The sequence below is a fragment of the Tachypleus tridentatus genome, chromosome 1 (genome assembly GCF_004210375.1).
Source record: "Tachypleus tridentatus isolate NWPU-2018 chromosome 1, ASM421037v1, whole genome shotgun sequence".
NCBI classification, from domain to species: domain Eukaryota; kingdom Metazoa; phylum Arthropoda; class Merostomata; order Xiphosura; family Limulidae; genus Tachypleus; species Tachypleus tridentatus.
The window spans coordinates 126163659-126187572 of NC_134825.1; the positions used below are offsets into that span (position 1 = coordinate 126163659).

At 33.5% G+C, this 23914-nt stretch overlaps 1 protein-coding gene across 1 annotated transcript; it reads left to right on the forward strand.

Annotated features, from left to right (window-relative positions):
• The first annotated feature begins 324 nt into the window (after window positions 1–324).
• Hn (phenylalanine hydroxylase) lies at window positions 325–23549 on the forward strand. Its single transcript, XM_076450032.1, has 13 exons — window positions 325–483; window positions 9072–9194; window positions 9513–9690; window positions 10184–10278; window positions 11236–11303; window positions 11666–11716; window positions 12824–12969; window positions 17006–17141; window positions 18090–18216; window positions 19483–19578; window positions 20251–20384; window positions 22537–22652; window positions 23380–23549. Exons 1-13 carry the CDS (start codon window positions 424–426, stop codon window positions 23421–23423), a joined length of 1374 nt encoding a protein of 457 aa, XP_076306147.1. The 5' UTR covers window positions 325–423; the 3' UTR covers window positions 23424–23549.
• Window positions 23550–23914: the final 365 nt, after the last annotated feature.

A 23914-nucleotide genomic window follows, 5' to 3' on the forward strand; every position in this document is an offset into this window, starting at 1 on the left:
CCCACAGAGTGCGAAGCGAACGCCCTAACCACCTGACCTAGCCAGGCCTTCTTATAAGAACTGAACCCGACTAGATTTTAATCACACGATCAAATGCATTTAATTAAAGTGAAATTTTTATAACGTAAACTGTTTAAAAGCACAGCACAGGTCATTCCACTCTGTTTTTTGACCCCTGAAAGAAGCATTGCATCGAAAATACGTACCCGATTTCTTTCACTCAAACTCATGTGTTTCAAATCTCTTGGGTCAAACCTACTGCCTTTGCTTTCGAGCTATTTGATACAAACACGGGTTGCCTCAAGCATCCAAGGACATATCTTTTGCTGGGTTACATATTCCGGTGCTAACAAGCTCAGAACACGCAAGCAAAACATACAGGCATCACGCATATCTTTCAAACTCTGAAGAATACTTAACGCTATGGATAGTGGGATCGAAATGCTCGCTAAAAAACGCAAAGTGGATGATGACGAAGTAAAAGTAAGTGTTTGTCGTTTAAATGGTTCCCGAAATCGGCGTTTGATATAATCTCAATATTATATACAGAAAGCATCATTTAGATACGAACTAACAAGGCGTACCAAGTAATGTAGTACATTTATTTATTTTATGTGCGTTAGTATAGAAGCAGGTGTTAAAAATAGGTATTTGTTTCAAGCAATTAGCTTATGTCATCGAATTATTATTTTAAACTATATACAACGGTTCTAACTGTAAGTGTTGTTTATTCTGGGTGAGATATTGAAATTACAATATAAAAAGTAGATTACAACAAGGTCCAAATTAAGAACATTTTTTATCAAACTATCAAACAGTTATTGCTAAAAATTATTTAACTTTAAACCTTGACAAATTATTTAACTTTAAACCTTGAAAACCACTCAAAAATCTTCTGGACAACTTATACCATGAGACATGAAGACCAATTATCTTCAATAGTAATATTCAAAAATATGAAATATTATTAAAGAAAATTTGGATGGATTTACACGTTTAAGTGCTTATGATACGTATATTTCAATTTAAAAAATCTAAAACTGTTTGTAAAATAAAATGGTTATTAAGGTGTCAGCTTATTATTGATTCTGCCTATTTATGACTAACCAACCAAACAGAAAATACAAATAAAAACTGATATTTCTCGTAAAAAAATATTCTGATCGCCAACGATTTTTGTTTATAACAGTAGATCTACAGTAAAGTTAGTATATTTTGGGGCAGTTACCGATTATCGATAATAAGCTGAATTAGGATCGGCATGTCCAGATGGTTAGGACGCTCAACTCATAAACCGAGGGTCGAGGGTTCGAATCCCCGTCATACCAAACATGTTCGCCCTTTCAATCGTGGTGCGTTATAATGTGACGATTAATCTCATTATTCGTTGGTAAAAGAGTAGCTCAAGAGTTGGCGGTGGGTGATGATGAATAGCTGCCTTCGCTCCAGTCTTACACTTCTAAAATAAGGAACGGCTAGCGCAGATAGCCCTCGAGTAGTTTTGCGCAAAATACAAAAACAAACAAGTTTTGAAACTCACTATAATCACACTGGTTAACAGGTAAATAACATTATAATCAACGGTTAGGAAACAATTTATGTTATTGGTTTAAAGTTACATCTCAGAGTTCTCTACACGTTTCTCGTCATACAGATAAAATATTCTGTAACTCCGTTCAGCTTCTAAAGTTTTAAGGTGATAAAAGAGTCTACGAATCTTTTCTGAGGTTTCATTTAAAAAAAAATAGAAATCGATCAATATAATACGTCAAAATATCTTACATATGATGCGGTTTGAGAGTACCACAGAAATCATTACGTCAAAAGAGTGTAAACAACATTCAATATTGGTTCTTAGATTGTCTTTTCAAATGAATAATTGTTACTAGTTAAGAAATGCAAGATGGTATCTTCAGACTAACTAAATATTTTAATTCAATTAACGAACTGAGTTGGTAATTTGTTTCAAGGATCTTTTCAGTCCAATCTTTCAAAGACATTTAAATCGTGAAATAATATCGAACATTTAGAGTCGATAAGGTGTGAAAACAAGCGTCAATATGACACAAAAATCCTTCATATATTACACTAATTAACCTAAAATTACATCAATAACACCAATGCATCCAAAGCTACTTCGATGACACTAGAGAAAACAATCTACGTCAGTTATAATAATTATTCAAAAAACTACATTAATTCCACTGAAAGCTACAGTAATTACACTAACGGATGTTTAAGCCATGCACATCTACATATTTAACTGTTTTCCTAGATTTAAAAATAATTTCTAAGAAACGTGTAATAAATATTTTGAATGAAAATGAATCATAATTCCAAAACGTCTGTTTATTGTTTAACGGTTAAATTACGCATAAAGAACAGGCACAAAAATCCGATAAATACATTAAAATATAGCATAAAATACAGCATAAGACACATTAAAACACAGCATAACACACATTAAAATACAGTATTATGCTGACGAAACAGTTTAACTCATTACACATCTGTTACATTATTTTAACTCATTAAACATCTGGCTAAAATCAGGGGTTCGATTCCCCTCGGTGGGCTGAGCAGATAGCCCGATGTGGCTTTGCTATAAGAAAAACACACACAAACACACATTAAACATCTGTTACATTATTTTAACTCATTAAACACCTGTTACATTATTTTATCTTTCTTTTTATATTTTTCGGCAATTTATTTTATTGCATTAAACAGTTCTAGGAAATCACGAAGAAGAACTCAATGATCTTTAGAACCATATCACGTAGTGTTTGCTGAGATTAACATTTCTCACAGGGCAAATAACCAGACATGACCTAGCTCAAAAAACTAGTTCAACTTAAACTGGTCAGTGGATGAGAAGTGAGTATGACTGAATGTTCTAACGATCTCTGGTTATAAACCTAAATATTACATAGTCTCTATGTCATAAACTACTAGCACAACTTTTGAGTGATGCAATCAGACTCAAAGACTTGCATCAGAAAATAAACTTTTTGTATAACAGGTTTTAAAACAACTACTCCATAATTTTTTCTTTGTTACTAACTCTAAAAGCATTAGTAGTAGTATTTCTGCACTACTATGTACGTCATGTACGTCATGCCGGTCATGTTTTGCGAATGATTACCAAGGACCTAGCAAACTTGTATTAACTGGTACAACAACAAAATGTGCATATCCAGCATTTCGCAGACGCGGGTGATGAAATCGAGAATGTATTTTGTATATATACGGGAGAAGGATATAACTATCTTCCGTATTTTGTTATTCAAACATGTGTTCTCCATATATAGGTGCATAAAGATTTCACACACAAAAAAAAAGATTGGCGCAGGTATTTTCGATCTAATTTTGTTTAGTGTTTGTGACATCTGTTTATATTTCTACTTGGATGAAGACTATATATAGACAATTGTCTACCGTATCAGGTAATTTCAATAAATTTTGTGTTTTGTAGAGTACGATACCGAAAATTTGGTAAACTCTGGAGAAAAAAACTTCCCCAGCTAACTTTTGTTTCTTTTATAGGAAATTTTGAAAATTTGCAGAAATATTCCTGTAAATATTAGTTTTTTGTGATTCTACTTTCAATAGTTTTGCTGAAACAAGATACAGAAAACTGTTACGTCATCTTGAAGTCGGTTTAAGTCTGGCATTTTAACAAACGTTTCGAAAAATAACCACGTCTTACGTCGATGCTTAATGGTGCAGATCGTGTTTTTAAACAGGGACAATGCTCTAATTTTACAAATGATAACGCTTGTTGTTCATTAATTCCACACTCTGAAACGATACTGCATGAAAAAAACCCAAAGGGAACTTTTGATAAGATAGTTAAAAACTGGTGCCATAATAATTTATTTTTACCAATAGTTCATTCGTGATGACGATAAACCCGCTTGAAATAAAAATATATTCTCATGGATATCAAAACTTGAATTAAAATAATGTACAGAACAACGTTCGGCCTTCTTCGATCATTTTTAGGTTAACCTGAATTAACTAATGTGCTAGCCCTCATACCAGCTGTTTTCAGAATACAATAGATTATTCGTTTCCTCATCCAGAGTAATTTCCTTAAAAAAAAAAATCGACAATATTCTTAGTTTTAACCTTATGATTATAATAATCTATTACATTTAACTTTTATTTCGGTTGTGTGGTTGGTTATGGGAAAGCCAAATCGGGCTCTCTGATGAATCCACCGAAGGGAATCGAACCGCTGATCATAGCGTTGTAAATCCGCGACTTATCGTCATATCAGCTGGGTACTCTTGTCTCGGTACTCCTAAAACATGTTGAGACAATTTTCCTTTTTTGTTTGTTTGTTTAAGAAGTCATGTGAGATAATAATAATACTAGAAATACCATCGTATATTAGAGAATGTAGAATCTTCTTTCATGTATTCGTTAGAAATTGAGAGTAAATAAATAAAATTAACGTTTCCAAACGTTGGGTTTACGCTAAACTCATATAATTATTTTTGGATGGGAACGGAGTTGAAAATTACAGATATTTCTTGTTACGTTAAAACAATAAATTATTTGATGAGACAAATTTTATAGTTTGTGCTATACAGAAACCTCTCGTTCTTAGCTAATCTTCTCCAACACGCATGAGTTTCCCGTCATTTGTAACAATAAAATTTAGGGCTTGCTCCCTGCTGTGGACAAGGTGCAGATAACTTACGGTGCATCTTCGAGTTACACATAGGGATAATTTGTATGAGGTTACAAAAATCACTAACAATGTCGCATATATTTACACTATTTTAACGTCTGTAGATATCGAGACGTGTTATGAAAACTGGCGGCTGATCAAGGTTAGCATGCCTCAAAAATTCTAAAGCTATAAACATTTAGATAAGAGGAGCCTTCCAATTGAAGCCTTCAGAACGTCTGACATAAAAGAGAGCTAAGAGGTTGTTTGTGTTAAACATATCTTTGTAGATGTTTTAAGGTAATTAAAATGTTTAAATGTTTACGTTTATTCACTGTGCTATATTATAAGTGAATATAGCCTTTGAAAAAATATAGGTAATTATAAAAGTTAAAACAATTGATACATTATATTGGTTGTTTCTTACAATATTTTTATCGATCTACAGATATGAGACAACTCATTACAAAATGCAATAATAGTCTAACAGTGGGAGCAGTTAATGTTTCTGATATAAAAATATATCAAAACATTATTTGCTTCTTTCTAATTGGAACAGCGATAAATATTCTAGGGTTAGAGACCTCACGGTGGATACAAGACATAAAATAATGTGACAGTGCTCTCCATCAAGCCCAGTATGGTCAAATGGTTAGGAAACTCGACTCGCAATCTTTGGGCACGGGTTGGAATCCCTCGTCCCATCAAACATGTTCGCCCTTTTAGTTGTGGGGGCGTTATAACGTAACGGTCAATCCCACTATTTGTTGGTAAAAGAGTAGCTGAAGAGTTGGCGGTGAGCGGTGCTAACTAGCTTACCTTCCATCTAGTCTTACACTACTAAATTAGGAACGGCTAGCGCAGATAGCCCTCGAGTAGCTTTGCGCGAAATTCAAATCTTAAAAAAAAAAAGTAACGTGCCTAAGGGTATTAGATATGAAGTTCAACGGTGTGGTTTGGACAGACGTTTATTATTTAATTTTAATTTTAAAATTGTCAAGTTAACTATAATAGTCATTGAAATTATGCACATACTAGAGTTATGCCTACAAACATTATTATAGCGTTAAACAAATTAACACTGTTGTGTTGCCGGGCGGGTTAAGGCGCTCGACTCGTAATCTGAGGGTCGCGGATTCGAATTCCCGTCACATCAAACATGCTCGCCCTTTCAGCCGTGGTGGCGTTATACTGTGATGGTCAATCTCACTATTTAATGGTAAAAGTGTAGCCTAAGAGTTGACGGTGGGTGGTGATGACTAACTGTCTTCCCTCTAGTCTTACACTGCTAAATTAGGGAGGGCTAGTGCAGATAGCCCTCGAGTAGCTTTGCGCGAAATTCAAAACAAACAAACAAAACGTTGTAAGTATTATTTCTAAGACTTCTAATTAGATGTATCACTGATGTTTTCAGTTATAAAGGCTTTAAGTAAATATTTATTTTCATTTTGCCCCATTTCTACAGTTTGCTATCGAAATCGTGTTGTTTTCCCAGCTTTGGAAGTGATCTGTTATTTCCCTCTTTATATGGCCTCCTATGAATGTAAAACGTTATAAACTTATTTCTACTCTAAGCCTTTTAGCGAAATATGTAAAAATTTTACTTGTAAGTACTATTTTAATATTTTATAATATTATTTTAAGAGTACAATTGCTCATTATAAACAATTTAGTGTCTTTGTAGTATCGAGCCTCCTTAGTCGAAACCAATTGGTTGTGGTTTATTTTGTCTATAAAGGCTTTTGATTACACATCGATGAATAAATATTATTACTTGTCTTTTACTTACGTATCTGGTAGTTGTAATGGTTGCTTCTCGTCTTATCTGATTGGTCTATCTAATATTATATGTGATATATTTCGTAGCCATGTTCTTTGTAATATTTCAGATGTCTCCCAATTCTCTATTTTGGAACCATGCGATTTGACAACATTAAGGTCAATGTAATTCAGTGCTCCAATGTTCTGCATCAAGTAAATGTTTGTCCGAACTAAATTGTAAAAATTTATAACGACGCAAAATTTATCCTGTTTCGACGCACTGCAAGGTAAAGAAAAATATATTTAATTTGTCTATAATACTTTGTGAAAATGTATGTGATACGTCAAACATAATTTTCTTTAGTAGCAGTATCCCGATGAGTCAGCGATAATTTTCGGGATTTACACTGCTGAAGTTAGAGGCTCGATTCTCTAACCGAGAACAGAAAACAGACAGTCCATCCTGTGGCATTGGGTTAATAAAATCTCAACAACCCAACCAGTAACAAGTGAACCTTGAGCTTACGTCAGCTTTACCTTGATTCTGTACTTTTATTGTCACGTTTAACGGAACTCGCTTTTTATTATTTGTAACTGGAATGCTCGTTATTTGGTGATAAAATCTGGTTATGCTGATAACTATTCGACATTTCAAAGTAGAAAAGTCACTTTGCTTATGCATCGTTATTTTGTTTTATTTACTTTTCAGTTTTCATCATTTAAATATTCTGCTCAGATCATTGTTGATCTAATAACTTCATATTTTTTGCCCACCTGATATTTTTATCAGTCTTAAATAAAGTTAAGTTCTTGAAATTACAGTTTATTAGTCGTAGTACTTTTCTTATTATAAAAATATCTCATTTATGCATATATATATATATATATATACATAAATGTATATAGTTCTTGATTGGACAAATTAGCAAGAAGTTACAGATAAAATCATTTCATCATTGGTATATTTATCGACACCATGTTTATACAACCTTTGTTGTTTTTATCAGTTACTCAAATTAAACTTATTTAACAGGTCGCTCAAAAGACAAAGATTTGTTTGATTTCAGATACATTCTAATATAAGTAGATGTTTCTCAATTTGTTACGACTAAAAGCGTCCTCTGTTGCAACGTTTGTTTAAGATTGTTCAAAATTATTATGTTAGGCTGATTAGCGAAAGATTTTTTCATAAATGTTAGGTCTGGTAAAGGAGCTCTACTCACAGTTTGTGAGTTGCAGCTGTAAATCCCTGTCAGTTCAAATATGTTCGTCTTTTCAACCGTGGGGGCGTTATAATTTAACGGTCACCTCCACTATTTGTTGATAAAAAGTAGTCTAGGACTTGGTGGTGATGGCCAGATAGTCTTTCAATACTAATTTAGAGACGGCTAACGCAGATAGCATTCTTGTAGCTTTGGGTGAAATTCAAACCTAACCTTATAAACTATCAAAGAAATAAACACATTTGTGGCCCGGCATGGCCAAGTGGTTAAGGCACTCGACTTATAATCCGAGAGTCACGGGTTCAAATCCCCGTCGCACCAAACATGCTCGCCCTTTCAGCCGTGGGGACGTTATAATGTAATGCTCAATTCCACTATTCGTTGGTAAAAAAGTAGCCAAAGAGTTGGCGGTGGGTGGTGATGACTAGTTGCCTTCCCTCTTGTCTTACACTGCTAAATTAGAGACGGCTAGTGCAGATAACCCTCGTGTATCTTTGCACGAAATTCAAAACAAACCAAACCAGTAAACACGCATGGTTTTTCAGACATGTGTTATGAAGAATTCGAACAGAAAAGTAGAAAAACTGGAAGGCACCTACAAATTTAAACAACATTTTAATTATTCATGATTTTACAATTTACTTGGAATTGAGCAAAAAAAACTACAAAATGGGCTATTTATCTTCTTCCCACCACGTGTATCGAAATCAGCTTTCTAGCATTGTATGTCCGCAGACATCCCACTGTGTCACAGATGATCTGGTTTTTATGAAATATTTAAAAACTAAGAAATATTTTGGCAAAGTGCTTCCTACTCTTTCATCAAAGCTTAATTTCTGCGAGATCTGAGAACCACAATTTGTAACTGGTTTCTCCATTACGTTGTGAATTAATATCTGACTGATGTGCCCTTCAGTGGCTCAGCGGTATGTCTGCGGACTTACAACGTTAAAATCCGGGTTTCGATGCCCGTGGCGGGCAGAGCACATATAGCCCATTGTGTAGCTTTGTGCTTAGTTCAAAACAACAAACAACAAAACAACAACTGACTGATGTAGTATGCTACATTCCTCCCTTAAACATCATTAAGTCTATGGGCTTACAACGGTAAAGACTAACAAATAAATATCTTCCACATCCATGCCAACTTATAGTTTCAGTATCATTAAACTCTTACGCTTCAAAGCTTCAAGTTCCCCTTCTTCCTCCTCCCCTGTACTTGTCATCAAGGATCCAGTGCCCTTTTCGTTTTTCTTTCAAAAATTATTTTTGTCAGTAAAACTTGACACGTATCATATGTTTATATCTCTCCGTTATAATGCTCGAGGAAGTTTTTGTACCTCTAAAAATGCAGTAATATTTCAGTCCTCACCTTACGCTTATTGTTTCTTTTGGCTTCTTTCCCACAGCCGAAACTTGGAAAAGGCGGTAGTTATATCAAGGAAGGAGGTGACATGACACATAGCACGTGTATTATCTTTTCTCTTATTGAGGAAGTTGGCGCCTTAGCAACGGCTTTGAAGATTTTTAAGGTATTTCAGTTAATAAAATTGCTGGAAAAATATTTTGAGATTCTGTATGATTTCAGAAGATTTCGATTACTGAGAATATTGTATATTTTATTCGAGCAATCAGTCTTCTAACAGAAACACAACCATAAAAATGTAGATTATATAAATTTACACTTCTGTTTATATTAAATTGTTTGTTAGTTAATTTCTTGAATGGCTTAAATGAAGCAACAAACATCTTTCCAAAGAATTACAAATAAAGGTTTTAACAGTTATTCGTGAATTGGAGAAAAAGAACTTAAAATATTTCTAATTGTTTGTTATTTTTATTTTCTAAAGGACAACAATGTGAATCTTAATCACATTGAATCACGTTCGTCTAAACGTTCGCCCAACCACTATGAATTTATCGTCGAATGTGATACAACCTCAAAGGGCCTTGGAAAGGCTTTGGATATCCTACATAAGACCACAACCTATATGCAGGTCATATCACGAGACCACATGAACAATGCAGGTAAGACAACTATCTTAACACTTATCCCTTATTTTACTTTAAACCGACTGAAAGAGGGAAGAGGTATTGCAGAGAAAAAGAAACATATAAGCCTCAAGTGAATGTTAGTAAAAATAATGGGATAATAAAATGAGGTATAGATATATCAATTAATTAACCTCATGTAGATATACATTGGTCAAATGCTGGTTCTTTTTCCAGGAATATTATGATAGATTAGAGAGCTAATTCCTAGTTAAGTTGAGAATGAACAAATATTTTAGTTAAAACAAAATTTAACTGTTTAAATATATTTATTTTTTCACTGGTAAATTGTGTGTGTGGAAAGAAATTATAATTATTAAAATTACTTATTATAGAAGTGATAAATGTTAACTGTAAGTTTAGGGACTGATTGACCGAGACAGAAGAATTTTACAAAATGATTGTTGTCAAGTGTTAAACTGTATCTGCATCTTATTATAAATTTTTGTTATAATTTTTGACTCAACAGATACAGTGCCCTGGTTTCCCGGGAAAATCAAGGAACTTGATCGTTTTGCAAATCAAATTCTTTCTTATGGATCAGAATTGGATGCAGATCACCCCGTAAGGTTCTACTGCTAGCCAAAATAATACACATACATATGTTATTTAATATCAAACACTGGCATTTTATGTACAATAATAAGCTGTATTAATTTATTTTATTTTTTCTATTCCGGATTTATTGTGTAGCTATGTTACATAAAATGACGATAATCAAATCCGCTGAAGGTCGTAGCAGTCGGTAAAAAGTTATTGTTTAATTTTTTCACAGAGGGCTTTCGCGGGTTAGTAAAATCAAATGAAAACGTAAGATTCATCAGTTGGTGGTAAATATGTCTTCCTTCGTATTTTTAATAAGTACTGATTCGTTGTAAATAAGTCAAACAGTACTAAATAATTATGCTAATCTAAGGGTTATAGAATATCACATACTTTAAACAAAATTGTCTGTCAGAAAAAATAACTGGATTAACCTCTCTTTACGTACCAAGCTAAGACAGAGAAAGGACTTCTATATATTATAGAGTTATAGATAAATAAATAGTACTTGCATGTTGTAGTAGCACAAAATATTTGTTCATACACACATTTATATGTACAAAAAAAAATTATATGTGATTCGTATGTTTAAAGATATTACCTGGAAACTGAGGGGCTTAGATAACGGAAATTACGACTTATAACAATAATGATAGTCACTGACTACAAAAAAATAAAAAAAACTTCTACTGACTCTTAAAGGGGGGCTACTTTTAGGGTGTCCCCAAACTCAGTTTGCTGAGATTGTTTATATATTCAACCCTACAGAAAAGTATCACAAATTCTTTAATCTCCAGGCTTCCATATTACTTGCGTTGTTTGAATATAAATAATGTTGTCAATTAATATTTATAGATATTAATTCAGATTTGTAAACAAATATTATTCTACACTTCTGGTTTAATTGGCTTTTGTTCTCACGCGTGTATATGTTTTATGTATGATTTAACATTCTGTGGGAATGTATTATAATTGCAGGGATTTACAGACCCTGAATACAGAAAAAGAAGGAAATATTTCGCTGACATCGCCTATCATTATCGACAGTAAGTACATACAGCAAGGATACTGCAGTAATGTTTATTTTACTTGTAAATTCCTGTGTTACTCTATTTAAAAATATATTAATTTCATTGACTTTGAAAATCAAATACATTTTATCAAACGATTAAAATTTCTTTATTGAAATGGGCCAACAAGTCCACATTCTAGAACAGTCTGCTTTTTATGTCCAGTCATTTCAAACTTAGATCTGTGCGTTTTGTATTACATTACATCTTTTGTTATTACTTTGAAAGTTCAGTTTTATTATCCTAAGATTAAACGGGAAAATATGCGGTTAATTTTTCTCGTAATAAATTTTAATAAATAAAGATATATATACTATGTGACTTTGTCTTCTATACAGTGGTCAACCTATCCCTCGTGTTGAGTATTCTGAGGAGGAGATTAAAACATGGTGAGTTGTTTGACAAGAAGATAATCAAGAGCAGAACGTGTAAACTTGTTTTTATTCTGTTAATTACCGGTAGGGGTTCACGTATTTGGTCATTTTGTTTTTGCCTATTATAATAGTTCGTATAAACTACTGAGAATAAACCAAGGATGAAATAGTTAATTGTCTATGTAGGATACACGGGAGACTTCCGCAATAAACAATGTTCTTAGCTGCAATATTTACGATATTTGTGTTTAAATTTTTCTGTGCACGTGTCAAATATATATATGTTACTAGGAGCCCTGTAACCAACAAAATTATTGACCGAGAACCAGTTTGAAACGTAATCAGCTTAAGAAAATGAGATTAAACAAGACAATGAGTTCCATCGGTATTTCTAGGGTTACAAAAGTACGTTTTTTCCTGACATAAAAAAACTGTGGAATTTATTTTATCCTTATGTCACATACTGACCTTACTATCATTTCACATGTAACAAACGCTTTTTTTTAATTAAAAGTAATCCGTTTATGATACATTGAAGTAAATTTTTGACTATAAAATAACTCACATATAAAGATATCAATTGTAAATCCATTTAAACTCCCATTTTTGATAACAAATAGATCATCATCTGTTTGGAATTAAAACCACTGAGTACTTAATTGCATCTATCGTCCGAAGTCCAAGATGCAATTAAGTACTCAGTGGTTTTAATTCTATCTTATATTTATCGATATTGTAATGCTTCAACATTCTTGCATTTGTAAACTTTTAAGAACTGCTATAGCACTCTCAGATTGTTAACTGTTAATATTTATATTCCTAGTTAGCTTATTTCAAAATATGAAAATTTACAAAGTTGTCAAACAGGTTTTAATGTTTATTTTTCAGAACTTTAGTCAGCGTTATTATTTACCAAATCATTATTTTAAAATATCAGCGATTCTTTCATTAAAAATATATATCTTTATTTAAATATAGTTTTTCATGATTTTAGTTAGATTTTTCACACTTTTTTATTATGTTATTATGTTTTAAATAACGTCAAATTTACATGTATAAATATTTTATACTAACTATTATTTTAATAAAGCCAAAACTTTAATTATTTTATACCATTACTAGGGGCACTGTATTTCGTCATTTGACTAAACTTTACCCAACTCACGCTTGTCGAGAACACAACCATATCTTTCCTTTGATGGTAGAGAATTGTGGTTATCGAGAAGATAATATTCCACAATTAGAAGATGTATCTAATTTTTTAAAAGGTAAAATTACGTTATCTAAACCTAAATGTCGATGTATAATAATAAATAATCGACTTGAAAACTAAATAGATAATAATTATTAATAGCCCTTACCCTACCAAAATTGATTGTAATTAAAACTCACTTAATCTAATTCAACTCATAACAGTTCTTTTTTAATTAAATTGATGTAAATAGCGCCTCCATCACTAGTATTTTTGTCATATTCTAACTAACGTCAAAAACTGGCAAAATGTCGCATTGGTCATTTGTTAATACACATGTAGTATTGTTTTGGAATTTCGCACAAAGCTACTCGAGGGCTATCTGTGCTAGCCGTCCCTAATTTAGCAGTGTAAGACTAGAGGGAATGCAGCTAGTCATCACCACCCACCGCCAACTCTTGGGCTACTCTTTTACCAACGAATAGTGGGATTGACTGTCACATTATACACCCCCACGGCTGGGAGGGTGAGCATGTTTAGCGCGACGCGGGCGCGAACCCGCGACCCTCAGATTACGAGTCGCACGCCTTACGCGCTTGGCCATGCCAGGCCCACATGTAGTATTAATGACATGTTACTATGAACATATACTTTATTAATATTTACAAGTTTTTAAAACTACCTAATTATTTTGTTAATTATTTATTTGTATCTTTTTTTTTTACTTGTTGTATATTATATACAGAGAGAGGAATTAGTTTGATTTAATTTCTATAAAAGCAGTCCATTATCGTCTGCCACTTTATACACCCAAAACATAGGAAAATATTCCGTTATTTTTTCTTACATCCACGCATAACTAAATTTTCTCCTAAACTAATTTTCGAATATACACGAGTATTATCATGAATTACTTCTCCCGTGTGATGCAAATCAACAATGTATTCCTGAATTCAAAGTTTATATATCGAACTTGTCTTAGTATTTAGCGCACTGGACAGTGGATTCGACGGGGAATGGTTCGAGTCTCGTCAATGAAAAAGAAATAAAAATAGTAGTTCGCACTTTGGATCCGAGACTGCATCATAAGAATTATGGTCAAATCCAACTATTCGATAAAGACAGTTTAAGAGATGATGGTGGTGTTGATTAGTTGTTTTCCTACTAATCTACTAGTTCAAAATTAGAGACAGCTGTAGCTTTGCATGAGTAACGGAAATAAGTAAACAAACAATCGTTGATAAATAACTTTTATTGTTATTCACAGGTTATACGGAAACTGGTTTGATATGTTTTGAATTTTCTGCAAAACTACTCGATAGCTGTCTATGCTAATCGTCCCTAACTTAGCAATGTAAGGCTAGAGGGAAGGCAGTTAGTCATCATTACCAACGGCCAACTTTTGGGCTACTTTTTTATCAACAAATAGTGGGATTGACTGTAACATTATAACGACTACACGGCTGAAAGGGCGAGCATGTTTGATGCTACCCTCAGATTACGAGTTGAGTGCCTTAACCACCTGGTCATGTCGGGCCTATACGGAAATTATTGCCATTGTAGCAGCATTACATAAAACTACGAGGGTAGTTACGGTGGCTCATTAGCAAGGCTAGGGGCTCGTTATATTAAAAATCTGTTTCGGTAACAACGGTGGGCAGAGCACGAAAAGTCCACTGTGTAGACTTGGACTTAAAATAAACATATTAGTTAAATACAAAAAAAGATGTCGAAACCACGTGTAAAATTTGTCTTATTTTGATAAAAACAAATAAACAAAAAACTTGTAATTTGTTTTAAATTCAAATATACTGAATATACAAAACATATTTAATAATAATATTTTTATTATTTAAATTAGCTCAACATGTTTTAAACTGGTATTTTTGTTCTTTCAGTTTTTATTATTGTTTGTTAGTTTTATTTGTCCTATTTGTAGTTCCCTGGTGGGACAGAGGTAGGTCTGCGGACTTACAATGCGAGAAACCGGATTTTGATACCCATGGTAAGCAGAGCACAGATGGCTCAATGCAAAGCTTTGTGCTTAACTTCAAACGAAAAAAATATTCTTTATTTTAGTTCCCCGGTAAGTTTACGAACTTAAAATGCTAGAATCCGGGGTTCGATTCCACGCCACGGACAGAACAGATAGACCAAAGTGATTTGTTCTAAGACAGAAGAAAAAGCTTTTCATCCGAACAACTAAAATTGCTTAACGTCTAAATACTTGTATCTATAAGTTACCATACCCTACAAAAATTCACGCTGTGTGTTTAGGAATGTGTTTGTTTCTTTACAAGGGAGATCTGATGGAAGTCTAGATCTTGGTTTCCACTGTCGCTAGATCTTATCCTGGCGTCGTGTTTTGTGTTCCTAGACACTATCACAATTCCAGGGGGATCGTGTTTGAAATTGTGCTCATACCCCTCCCCTCTTCACAAGATAGAGTTCCAGTGTAGCACACGTTCTCGGGTGCTACAGGCAGTATCCTAAATGGATTTGTTTTCGGGTCCAAACTCTTAGAATAGCTATAGTAGTAAATGGGTACGCTGGAGGAACTTAACTGTGAATCACGAGGGGGCTTTGAACTACGCAACGGAGCGGGGGCATTCATTGCTAGTTCTAATAAAGACGGCTCAGACATGCTATGTTATTGCCTTTCAGACTCAGTTTTATTATTACCTGTCCACTTCTTCTTACTCTTGTACAAATAAAATGTCTAATTGTTACCAAAACAATACTTATAAACATTAGAAGAATCCAGTCAGTTCTAAAGTTTTAAAAATTAAGTGCTTAATCTTGACCTTGTTTTAGTTCTTTGTCAAATGTATTGGGTTCAGTTGTACCTAGTTTTCCCTACTTCACTTTTGTCTCGCTGATAAATAAAAATATTTTCAATAGCTGTCTACAACAGTATAGTGTGTCTCCCATAAAGTCATTCTAAATGTTTCTAATTACGCTCGACTCACAACCTGCTATTTGAGGGTTCGAAACCCGTCACTGAACATACTCGCCCTTTCAAAGATGATGTTGGATGGTATTGACTAGCAGTATTCCCTGTAGTCTATATTTTAAAAATTAGAGACGACTAGTGCAGATTACTCTCAAGTAGCTTTACATGAAAAGCACTAAACTGGCCAATCAATTGACACTATGATTGTGACGTTACTATCACAACAGAATTTAATTCGCTACGTTTGATGATACGCGTTGCAAGGATAGTTTGGAAGTGAAAGGCATTAAAGACGTACATTGAATTTCAAAACTCACGTGCCAAGAATATTCTTATAAAACAAAAAAGCGTGTAAATAACACTATGTAACAAACTATTTACTTAGTCTTGTTCCTGGGCAGAAAGTGTTATTTCCCAATTGCTTATGCCGAAAGTAAATGTAAAAAACGTATTTTTCTCTTCAAACTTTGCTTTTGAAGAGAAAACTTCTAAACACTTTTGTATAACTTTAGTATAAATACATGTAAATCTTGATTCATATGTTGTTTTATTCAGACCTTATGTAAATGAAAATGAACAAAATTGGTTCATTGGTACTAGTTTAATGTGAATTTAAATTATTGTATAAGAAGAGCTTCACGTGATCAATAACGGTCACTTTTTCACTTCTCATTCTGAACCTGATGATGATCTAAGGAAGTGTTTTTTCAAATAAAAGTTTCCTATACCCACATCAGCAGCCTCTAATATATATATATAACGAATAACGTATTCCATTTCTCTTTTCGCGTTGTTTCCAAATGGCTCAGCGATAAGCTTCTGGTTCGATCCTTGTTACAGATATAGTGCAGGTAGCCCATTGCAAAGCTTTGTTTTAAAACAAACTAAATTTCCTGCTTATTTCAGTATCTCAGTTTTAATGTTCAGTTCAAGTTGGGTTTTTTTCAATTCTTATTTATTTAGTAATTTCTTTATTTACTTACATGTATATCTTATAACGATATATTTTGTTTCGTTAAAGATATAACATGTTGGTAAATGTGTTCGTATGCAGAAAGATTTTATGCTCAAAGACTCAAAATAAAAATCCTGATATCCTAATATCCTATTTGTTCAGTAAATAAAAATATATTATAGTTATGTTCTGTGTACTTTACAGACTGCACCGGATTCACACTACGACCTGTGGCTGGTCTTCTGAGTTCTCGGGACTTCCTGGCAGGCTTAGCTTTCCGAGTGTTCCACTCAACTCAGTACATAAGACATCCTTCCAAGCCTCTCTACACACCTGAACCGTTAGTATCTACACATGCGCCCTCTCTTTTCTTTCTTTCTTTCTTTCTTTGTTATTATTGTTTTTGCTCGCAATAGTCTACGATAGAAATAAGAACACAAATAACGTTCTCTTTGTTCTTTAATCTTTTTGGTTGCTCCTCACGTTTATTATATCAAAATAATGTAACAGAAATTATGGAGATTATTTTGAGTAACATGACATTAATAACTTGTAAACGGCTGAAAATAAACTATTGAACAGTCAAAAACCATGCTTTTTTCTTCAACTAAAAATAGCGAAATAGATTATAGCATACACTGACCAATTGGAGTGTCAAACCTTTTCAACTCTGTAGATTATGTTACCCTTGGAGATCACCATTGGATCTATATAAATAATCACCGCACATTTTTCTTTACCTCTTGGTAACCAAACCCTCATCGAGATCATCTCAGAAATGTAAATTTGAACAGTACTAGCTATGACCAATCCAGTAAAATACATCAATAAAACAGATTGTCGCTCATTCATAAATAATCATGATAAGCACTTTCTTTATAATCTTTATAAAGGATCGAGTAATTTTCTAGATCACTTTTGTGTTCTGATATGCACTGAAGATAGCAAGCAATTTGATTTATTTGGCCATACAAGTCCTCTTGCATGTTTGGTTCATTTCTTCGCGATTTATTTTTTAATTTTTTCTACACTTGTTTTCACTTGAGCTATTCAATAGACAGATAAAATACTTCTGAGATGTTGGTAGCATTTTTGAAGATTCTCTACTCTGATTTAACATACTGAAATATTCCAGCCTATTTAAAATATCTTTTTGCCTTTGTCTGAGTGTCTTTTTTATCTGCCGTACCAAAAGTTGAATTATATTTTATATTTCGTTGTAAACAGTGGAGAATCATATACGATATTGCAAACACAAATTGAACTGATGTTACTGTTTACTTGGTAGTGATGTTTGCCATGAACTTCTGGGGCATGCACCTCTGTTTGCCAATCCGAGTTTTGCCAGATTTTCCCAAGAAATTGGTATGGCTTCCCTTGGAGCTCCAGACGAATATATAGAGAAACTAGCCACGGTAAATTCTGTATTTTATATTTATACTGTATTTAATAAAATTTTCACAGAAACTTAGTTTATGAGTGTGATAATTTACTGTATAGTATAATTAATAAATAGTATTCATGTAAGAGGCACTCAAAGTTTGTTTTCATGTCTTATACCACATGGAATCCATCACGGTTATAACACTTGTAGTGAAACTTTTATTTATCCTCAATCCACAGAAGGGCTCCCTAAGTTCCTCTATTTTGTGTGTGTGTGGAATACTGGTTTTTAGCCTCCTTTCCTCCTCACAATAAAATCACATACACTTAGATCTATAGAGTTTTGTATGTATAAAGATGAGCATCTCTTTCGTGGACACTTTATCTTACTATAATGGACGTGTCATGTATATATGTATCTACCTATGCATGTGACCGAAACAATAAATACAATGTGGCGCCGTCTACTGAATGGCATTATAAACAAAAATCATAAAAATTTCACACTTTGGTTACTGAAGACTCAGATAATTAGAAGAATAACTACAGTATATGCAACAACCATTTCTTCATCACAGAATACAATTTTAAATAAAACTATTTCGTCACATCAATAACACGACTTTATTGGGACTGTACGTGAAGGTTTCATTATATCTTTATTTATGTAATTTGTAAGTATAGTACTAAAACTAAGTTTTTAAAAACTTTTATTTTTTCAGTATATTGGTATCACTCTTAACATCTAAAAACATTACAATTTACATCAGCACAATCAGAACACTCTTCCCCTGCGGTACTTTTCAGAACTGTTTGTTTGTAGTTAAGAACAAAGCTACACAAAGAGCTCTGTGCTCTGCCCACCACTGTACCACTGAGGGCACTTTCCAGAAAAAAACGTTTTCAGAAAATTTTCACTTTTTTAAAATGTTTATGAATGAGTTATAAAATTACGATTAGTACTTACTGTCACAAAGAGCTGACCGTAGTGTGGCGTTTCTGCTAGTATTTACACTTTTAGCTCCCTTTTTTAAATAACGTATATGTTCAATGAGTTTAAACATTCAGAATATTTTGGTAATCCATTAATTCCTATCAACTATATTTCATTATCGTAGTTATGTGTTGTGTTGTGTCAGTTCCTATAACGTTTTGATAATGCCTTACATCACACCAAAGACGCTACAAAATAGCACACTAGGAATCGTAATGATTTCTGTAATTATCTTAAATTAAGCTTGACACTGCGTATATACTTTTCCTTACTTAAATCATGACTTTTTTATTGTTGTTTACAGTGTTACTGGTTTACAGTTGAGTTTGGACTGTGTAAGCAAGACGGAGAGATAAAAGCCTATGGCGCTGGACTACTTTCTTCATTTGGCGAGCTCGAGGTTTGTTAACATTATGTAACTGTTTTATAAATGAGATCCAAATGCTAAATCGAAAAACAAGAATATAATAGAAAAAAAAACAGAAAAAAAGAAATACTGATGAATTTATTTACACATTCACTGTTGAAGAAATTTTGCTATTAATTTTAAGATCCAGGGGCAATGAATACAGGAAAAATGCAAATATATATTTTTTTTCTTCCTTCCATGAAAAACGGCGTTTCGGTTAACGTTTCTGTAAAAAATGGTTTCTTTATCATATCAGCATAACTGGTAATGGTTTCAGCTTTCACATTATTCCTAAGCACTCTAAAATGTTCTCATTTTATTACTACTCGTTTATTGAATAACAAATTCATTATATGAACCATAACTTAGACAACTCACGGTGAGTAATTTGGAGCGCTATCATAATTCGAACTATAACTGCGAGAATTTGAATCTTTCTGTCAGAGAGGAAGATTGATTAATGTAATTCAATTTCTAAATCCAGTTTCATATCAGCCGTTCACATTGGCTTTTATAAATATAATAGTTTATCTTAATTGTATGAGAGATCTCATCTGAACAGTTGGAGCAACATATAGATGTAAGTTTGTGATGTTTGCAATATGAAACGAAACACCTTACAGACCAATATAATGACATCTAATATTGCACTACCGTTTCTAGTACTGCTTAAGTGGCAAGCCAGAGATTAGGCCTTTCGATCCTTATAGAACGGGGGAGCAGAAATATCCCATAACAGAGTACCAGCCCATCTATTTTCTGGCTGATAGCTTTGAGGACGCTCAGAGGAAAATGAGGTGAGATTTTAGTAAGTTTTAACTCTAACTAATTAATACGTATATCAATGTTTTTCAAAAGAAAGCATACTTTATCCTGCCCAGAAAACTAGGCAGTGTAGCAGCCGTTAGGGTGAAGTTATTAAGCAAATTAGTTCATTCATTTTTTTTTACTCCTGATCATTATTGTTGAAATGTTGCCAGCTAGTAAACATTGTTGACGAGAGATTTTTCACTTGCATTTTTTAACGTTCTGTTTTTGACATTTCCAGAATAAAGCAGTTAAACAGGCCAACGAATTTAACAACAGATTTTCTGTAATTCAGCTACGCAGATTTCGATAATAATATCCATTTTTCTCCTATCACATAAACATTTATTTCTGAACTCAGGAAGAAAATAATTCTTACTTAGATCAAATTATAATTGAATTTACCATAATGAAGATTTTTGTATTGTTATGTTTGTTAACAAAAAATGCATACAAACTAGAAAAAAGGGAAAAACATTGATGTCAAACGAATGTGTATCATCATTCATCCTGATTTGTTTTTCGAAATTTATGTCTTTTTGTTTCAAAACTACATATTGTGGTCTTTCTTTTATGTATTGCGTCTGAAGTAACTTGTTTCCATGACCAGCTGATGTTCCACGTTCCCTAATACCTCCTCTCTGTTTGTTTGATGTCTTGATGAAACTGTTTGATTTGACTTGTTGTGAATTTCGCGCAAAGCTACACGAGAGCTATCTACGCTAGATGTCCTTAATTTAGCAGTGTAAGACTAGATGGAAGGTAGCTAGTCATCACCACCCACTGCCAATTCTTGGGCTACTCTTTAACAATAAATAGTGGAATCGACCGTCACATTATAACGCCCTGATGACTGAAAGGGCAAGCATGTGTGGTGTGACTGGGATTCGAATCCGCGATCTTCACGTTACGAGCCGAGTACTCTTACCTTTGTTCTTGTCTGAAGGCATCGAGACTTTAAGGAAAGTAGTCAATATGTGAGTGTAAGAAATGATCTTTTAAGATCATAATACAACCGAACTCTTTAAATGCATCGAGCATGTTATTGACAGTATTTTCATAACTTAGGTCCTTGTTGTTTTCTAAAAATTTGTCAATAACGTCTTTAAAGACAAAATTTTTTTAACTTTCCTCAGTGTCCTTCTGGACCGTTCATCTGAGGTTAATTTCGTAATCTGAGTACCAAGAAAACTCCCTTTTTAAATTTCGTTTCTGAAAGAGCTGGAAATTGTCCACATATATACCTCTAACTGTTGCCATCTTTGTATAAAGTCTTTACAAACTGCTTTATCAAGCCGAGTTTTGTGTTCAGTGAAGGTAATAGGACTTTACTTGTGTCAACCAAACTATAATATAGCAGTGATCGCCGTGGTTTCTAGACTCACGCCAGACCGCTAGAATTCCAAAAGGGAAATACTTTTTCTTATTTTTGGTTCATTGTCTCAACTCTTCGACACAAAAAGTGCATACTTTGTGCAGATTACATGATCCGTCTTGCCCCCCAGGTTTTATTCCAAAATACACATAATACACTTTTGAACGAATTCTGTAATGTTTTGCCTTTGTTTCTTTGCAACAAATTTACTACAAGAGGGCTATCTGCGCTAGTCGTCCCTAATTTAGCAGTGTAAGACTAGAGGGAAGGCAGATAGTCATCACCACCCACCACCAACTCTTGGGCTACTATTTTACCAACGAATAGTGGGATTGACTTAACATTATAACACCCCTACGGCTGAAAGGATGAGCATGTTTGGTGTGACAGGGATTAAGGCACTCGACTCGTAATCCGAGGGTCGCGGGTTCGAATCCTACACCGCTAAATTATGGGACGGCTAGCGCAGATAGCCCTCGAGTAGCTTTGCGCGAAATTCAAAAATCAAATCAAATCTTTCAGCCGTGGGGGCGTTATAATGTAACGGTCAATCCCACTCTTCGTTGGTAAAAGAGTAGCTCAAGAGTTGGCGGTGGTGTGTCTTACACTGCTAGATTAGGGACGGGTGGAGAAATTTAAAAAAAATGTTTTCTGTTTCAGTGCTGTTGTTATTTTTAGATCGATTGATACTCAGACATTGTGACCGACCTTATACATAAAAACAGTTCATGTTCATTAGATACTGATGCAGTTTCTGTCGTTTTCAGGAAGTTTGCCTTATCCATCCCCCGCCCGTTTACAGTTCGCTACAATGCTTATACCCAAAGTGTGGAAATCTTGGATACAAAACCACAGGTACAAGGACTGGTCAGAGACATACAAAGTAAGTTGTAATTATATGTATTTAAGTGATGTAGTAGCGACTGTTGTGTTAAAAAACAACTAAATATTCGCAAGGACATTAGAAACTTCAATTAATTCAGATAACGTCGATGTCTATACATTGTAACCAAATGTATTCATTAAAAATATAAACATTTTTAATTTAATTTACAAGGTATTGGTGTATGATTGGTTATCATAACACTTTTGAAGTAATAAGTCATTATCCTCAATTTTAGCACCTGAAAGATATATATACATTACTATATATATATTCGTCAGATTTATATTACGTATCTAAGATTGCTCTGGCAATCAAGTGTGTACAGTAATGCTTTTCTCACAATATTTATTATAAATCATAGCTTTACTAACTATGAATGCTACTCTGTTTGATTGGTTGTCTAGGAACTTACAGGAACTCATGAACGAAAGCAAAGATGCATATATTATAATAATATGCCAAACATACCATATTCAGCGCTGACAAGACTTTTCACCCAATACCCCGCTCATCAGACTGACTGGAATGATCTATTTATATAACCAATTGCATGAACAACGACTCCAATTATGTGAACTACATTAAAGTAAATATGTGGAAAATGTCTCTAACAATAAGGATTAGGATAACAAATTTATTGATATAAATATACATTTTATTTTCTTTGGTAGAACTGTGAAATTCTAAGCTTCAGACATTTCTCTGAGGGATTTTTTTTTTTCAGTTGAGATGCAGCTTCTAAGCGATGCCTTGATGAAGATCAAATAGAAAACTGAACTCACGAGTACGAGTATGGGGAAGTTTGACGTCATGGAAAACAAGCTACGACAACAACAAATATTCAGACAATTGTATATGAGTTCATTTTTATAAAAAAAAGTTCAAAAGACCTTATTAACACACGACTGTAATTAACAGTGCTTTATATGAATCATCTTCATGCGCAATTTGTGGTTTAGTTCAATACTTTCAGTAGGCTACAGTTATCAGAGTAGGTAAATATTCATATTCCCCTAAAGCGCAATTACTTTCAGATACTCGTATTTTGTGATCTAAGAAATTTAGTAACCACACTTTTCCGTTGTAAGTCCATACACCCTAGGAGTATTTTCGAATGTTCTGATAAGCAACTAATATATAAGGTATGATTTTGTACATAAAAAACGATGAGGCTTAAATACCGCTTTTGACAGGTTAATAGGCCACTAAAGTTGCTGAAATGTTTTAGTTTCTATAGATAGGCGTCGCATTATGTAATT

Coding starts and splice junctions, on each gene's coding strand:
- Hn (XM_076450032.1), top strand. CDS start 424: ATGGATAGTGGGATCGAAATGCTCGCTAAAAAACGCAAAGTGGATGAT. Junction 11,304..11,665: donor ATCGCCTATCATTATCGACA/GTAAGTACATAC, acceptor TCTTCTATACAG/TGGTCAACCTATCCCTCGTG. Junction 19,579..20,250: donor CTTCATTTGGCGAGCTCGAG/GTTTGTTAACAT, acceptor TACCGTTTCTAG/TACTGCTTAAGTGGCAAGCC.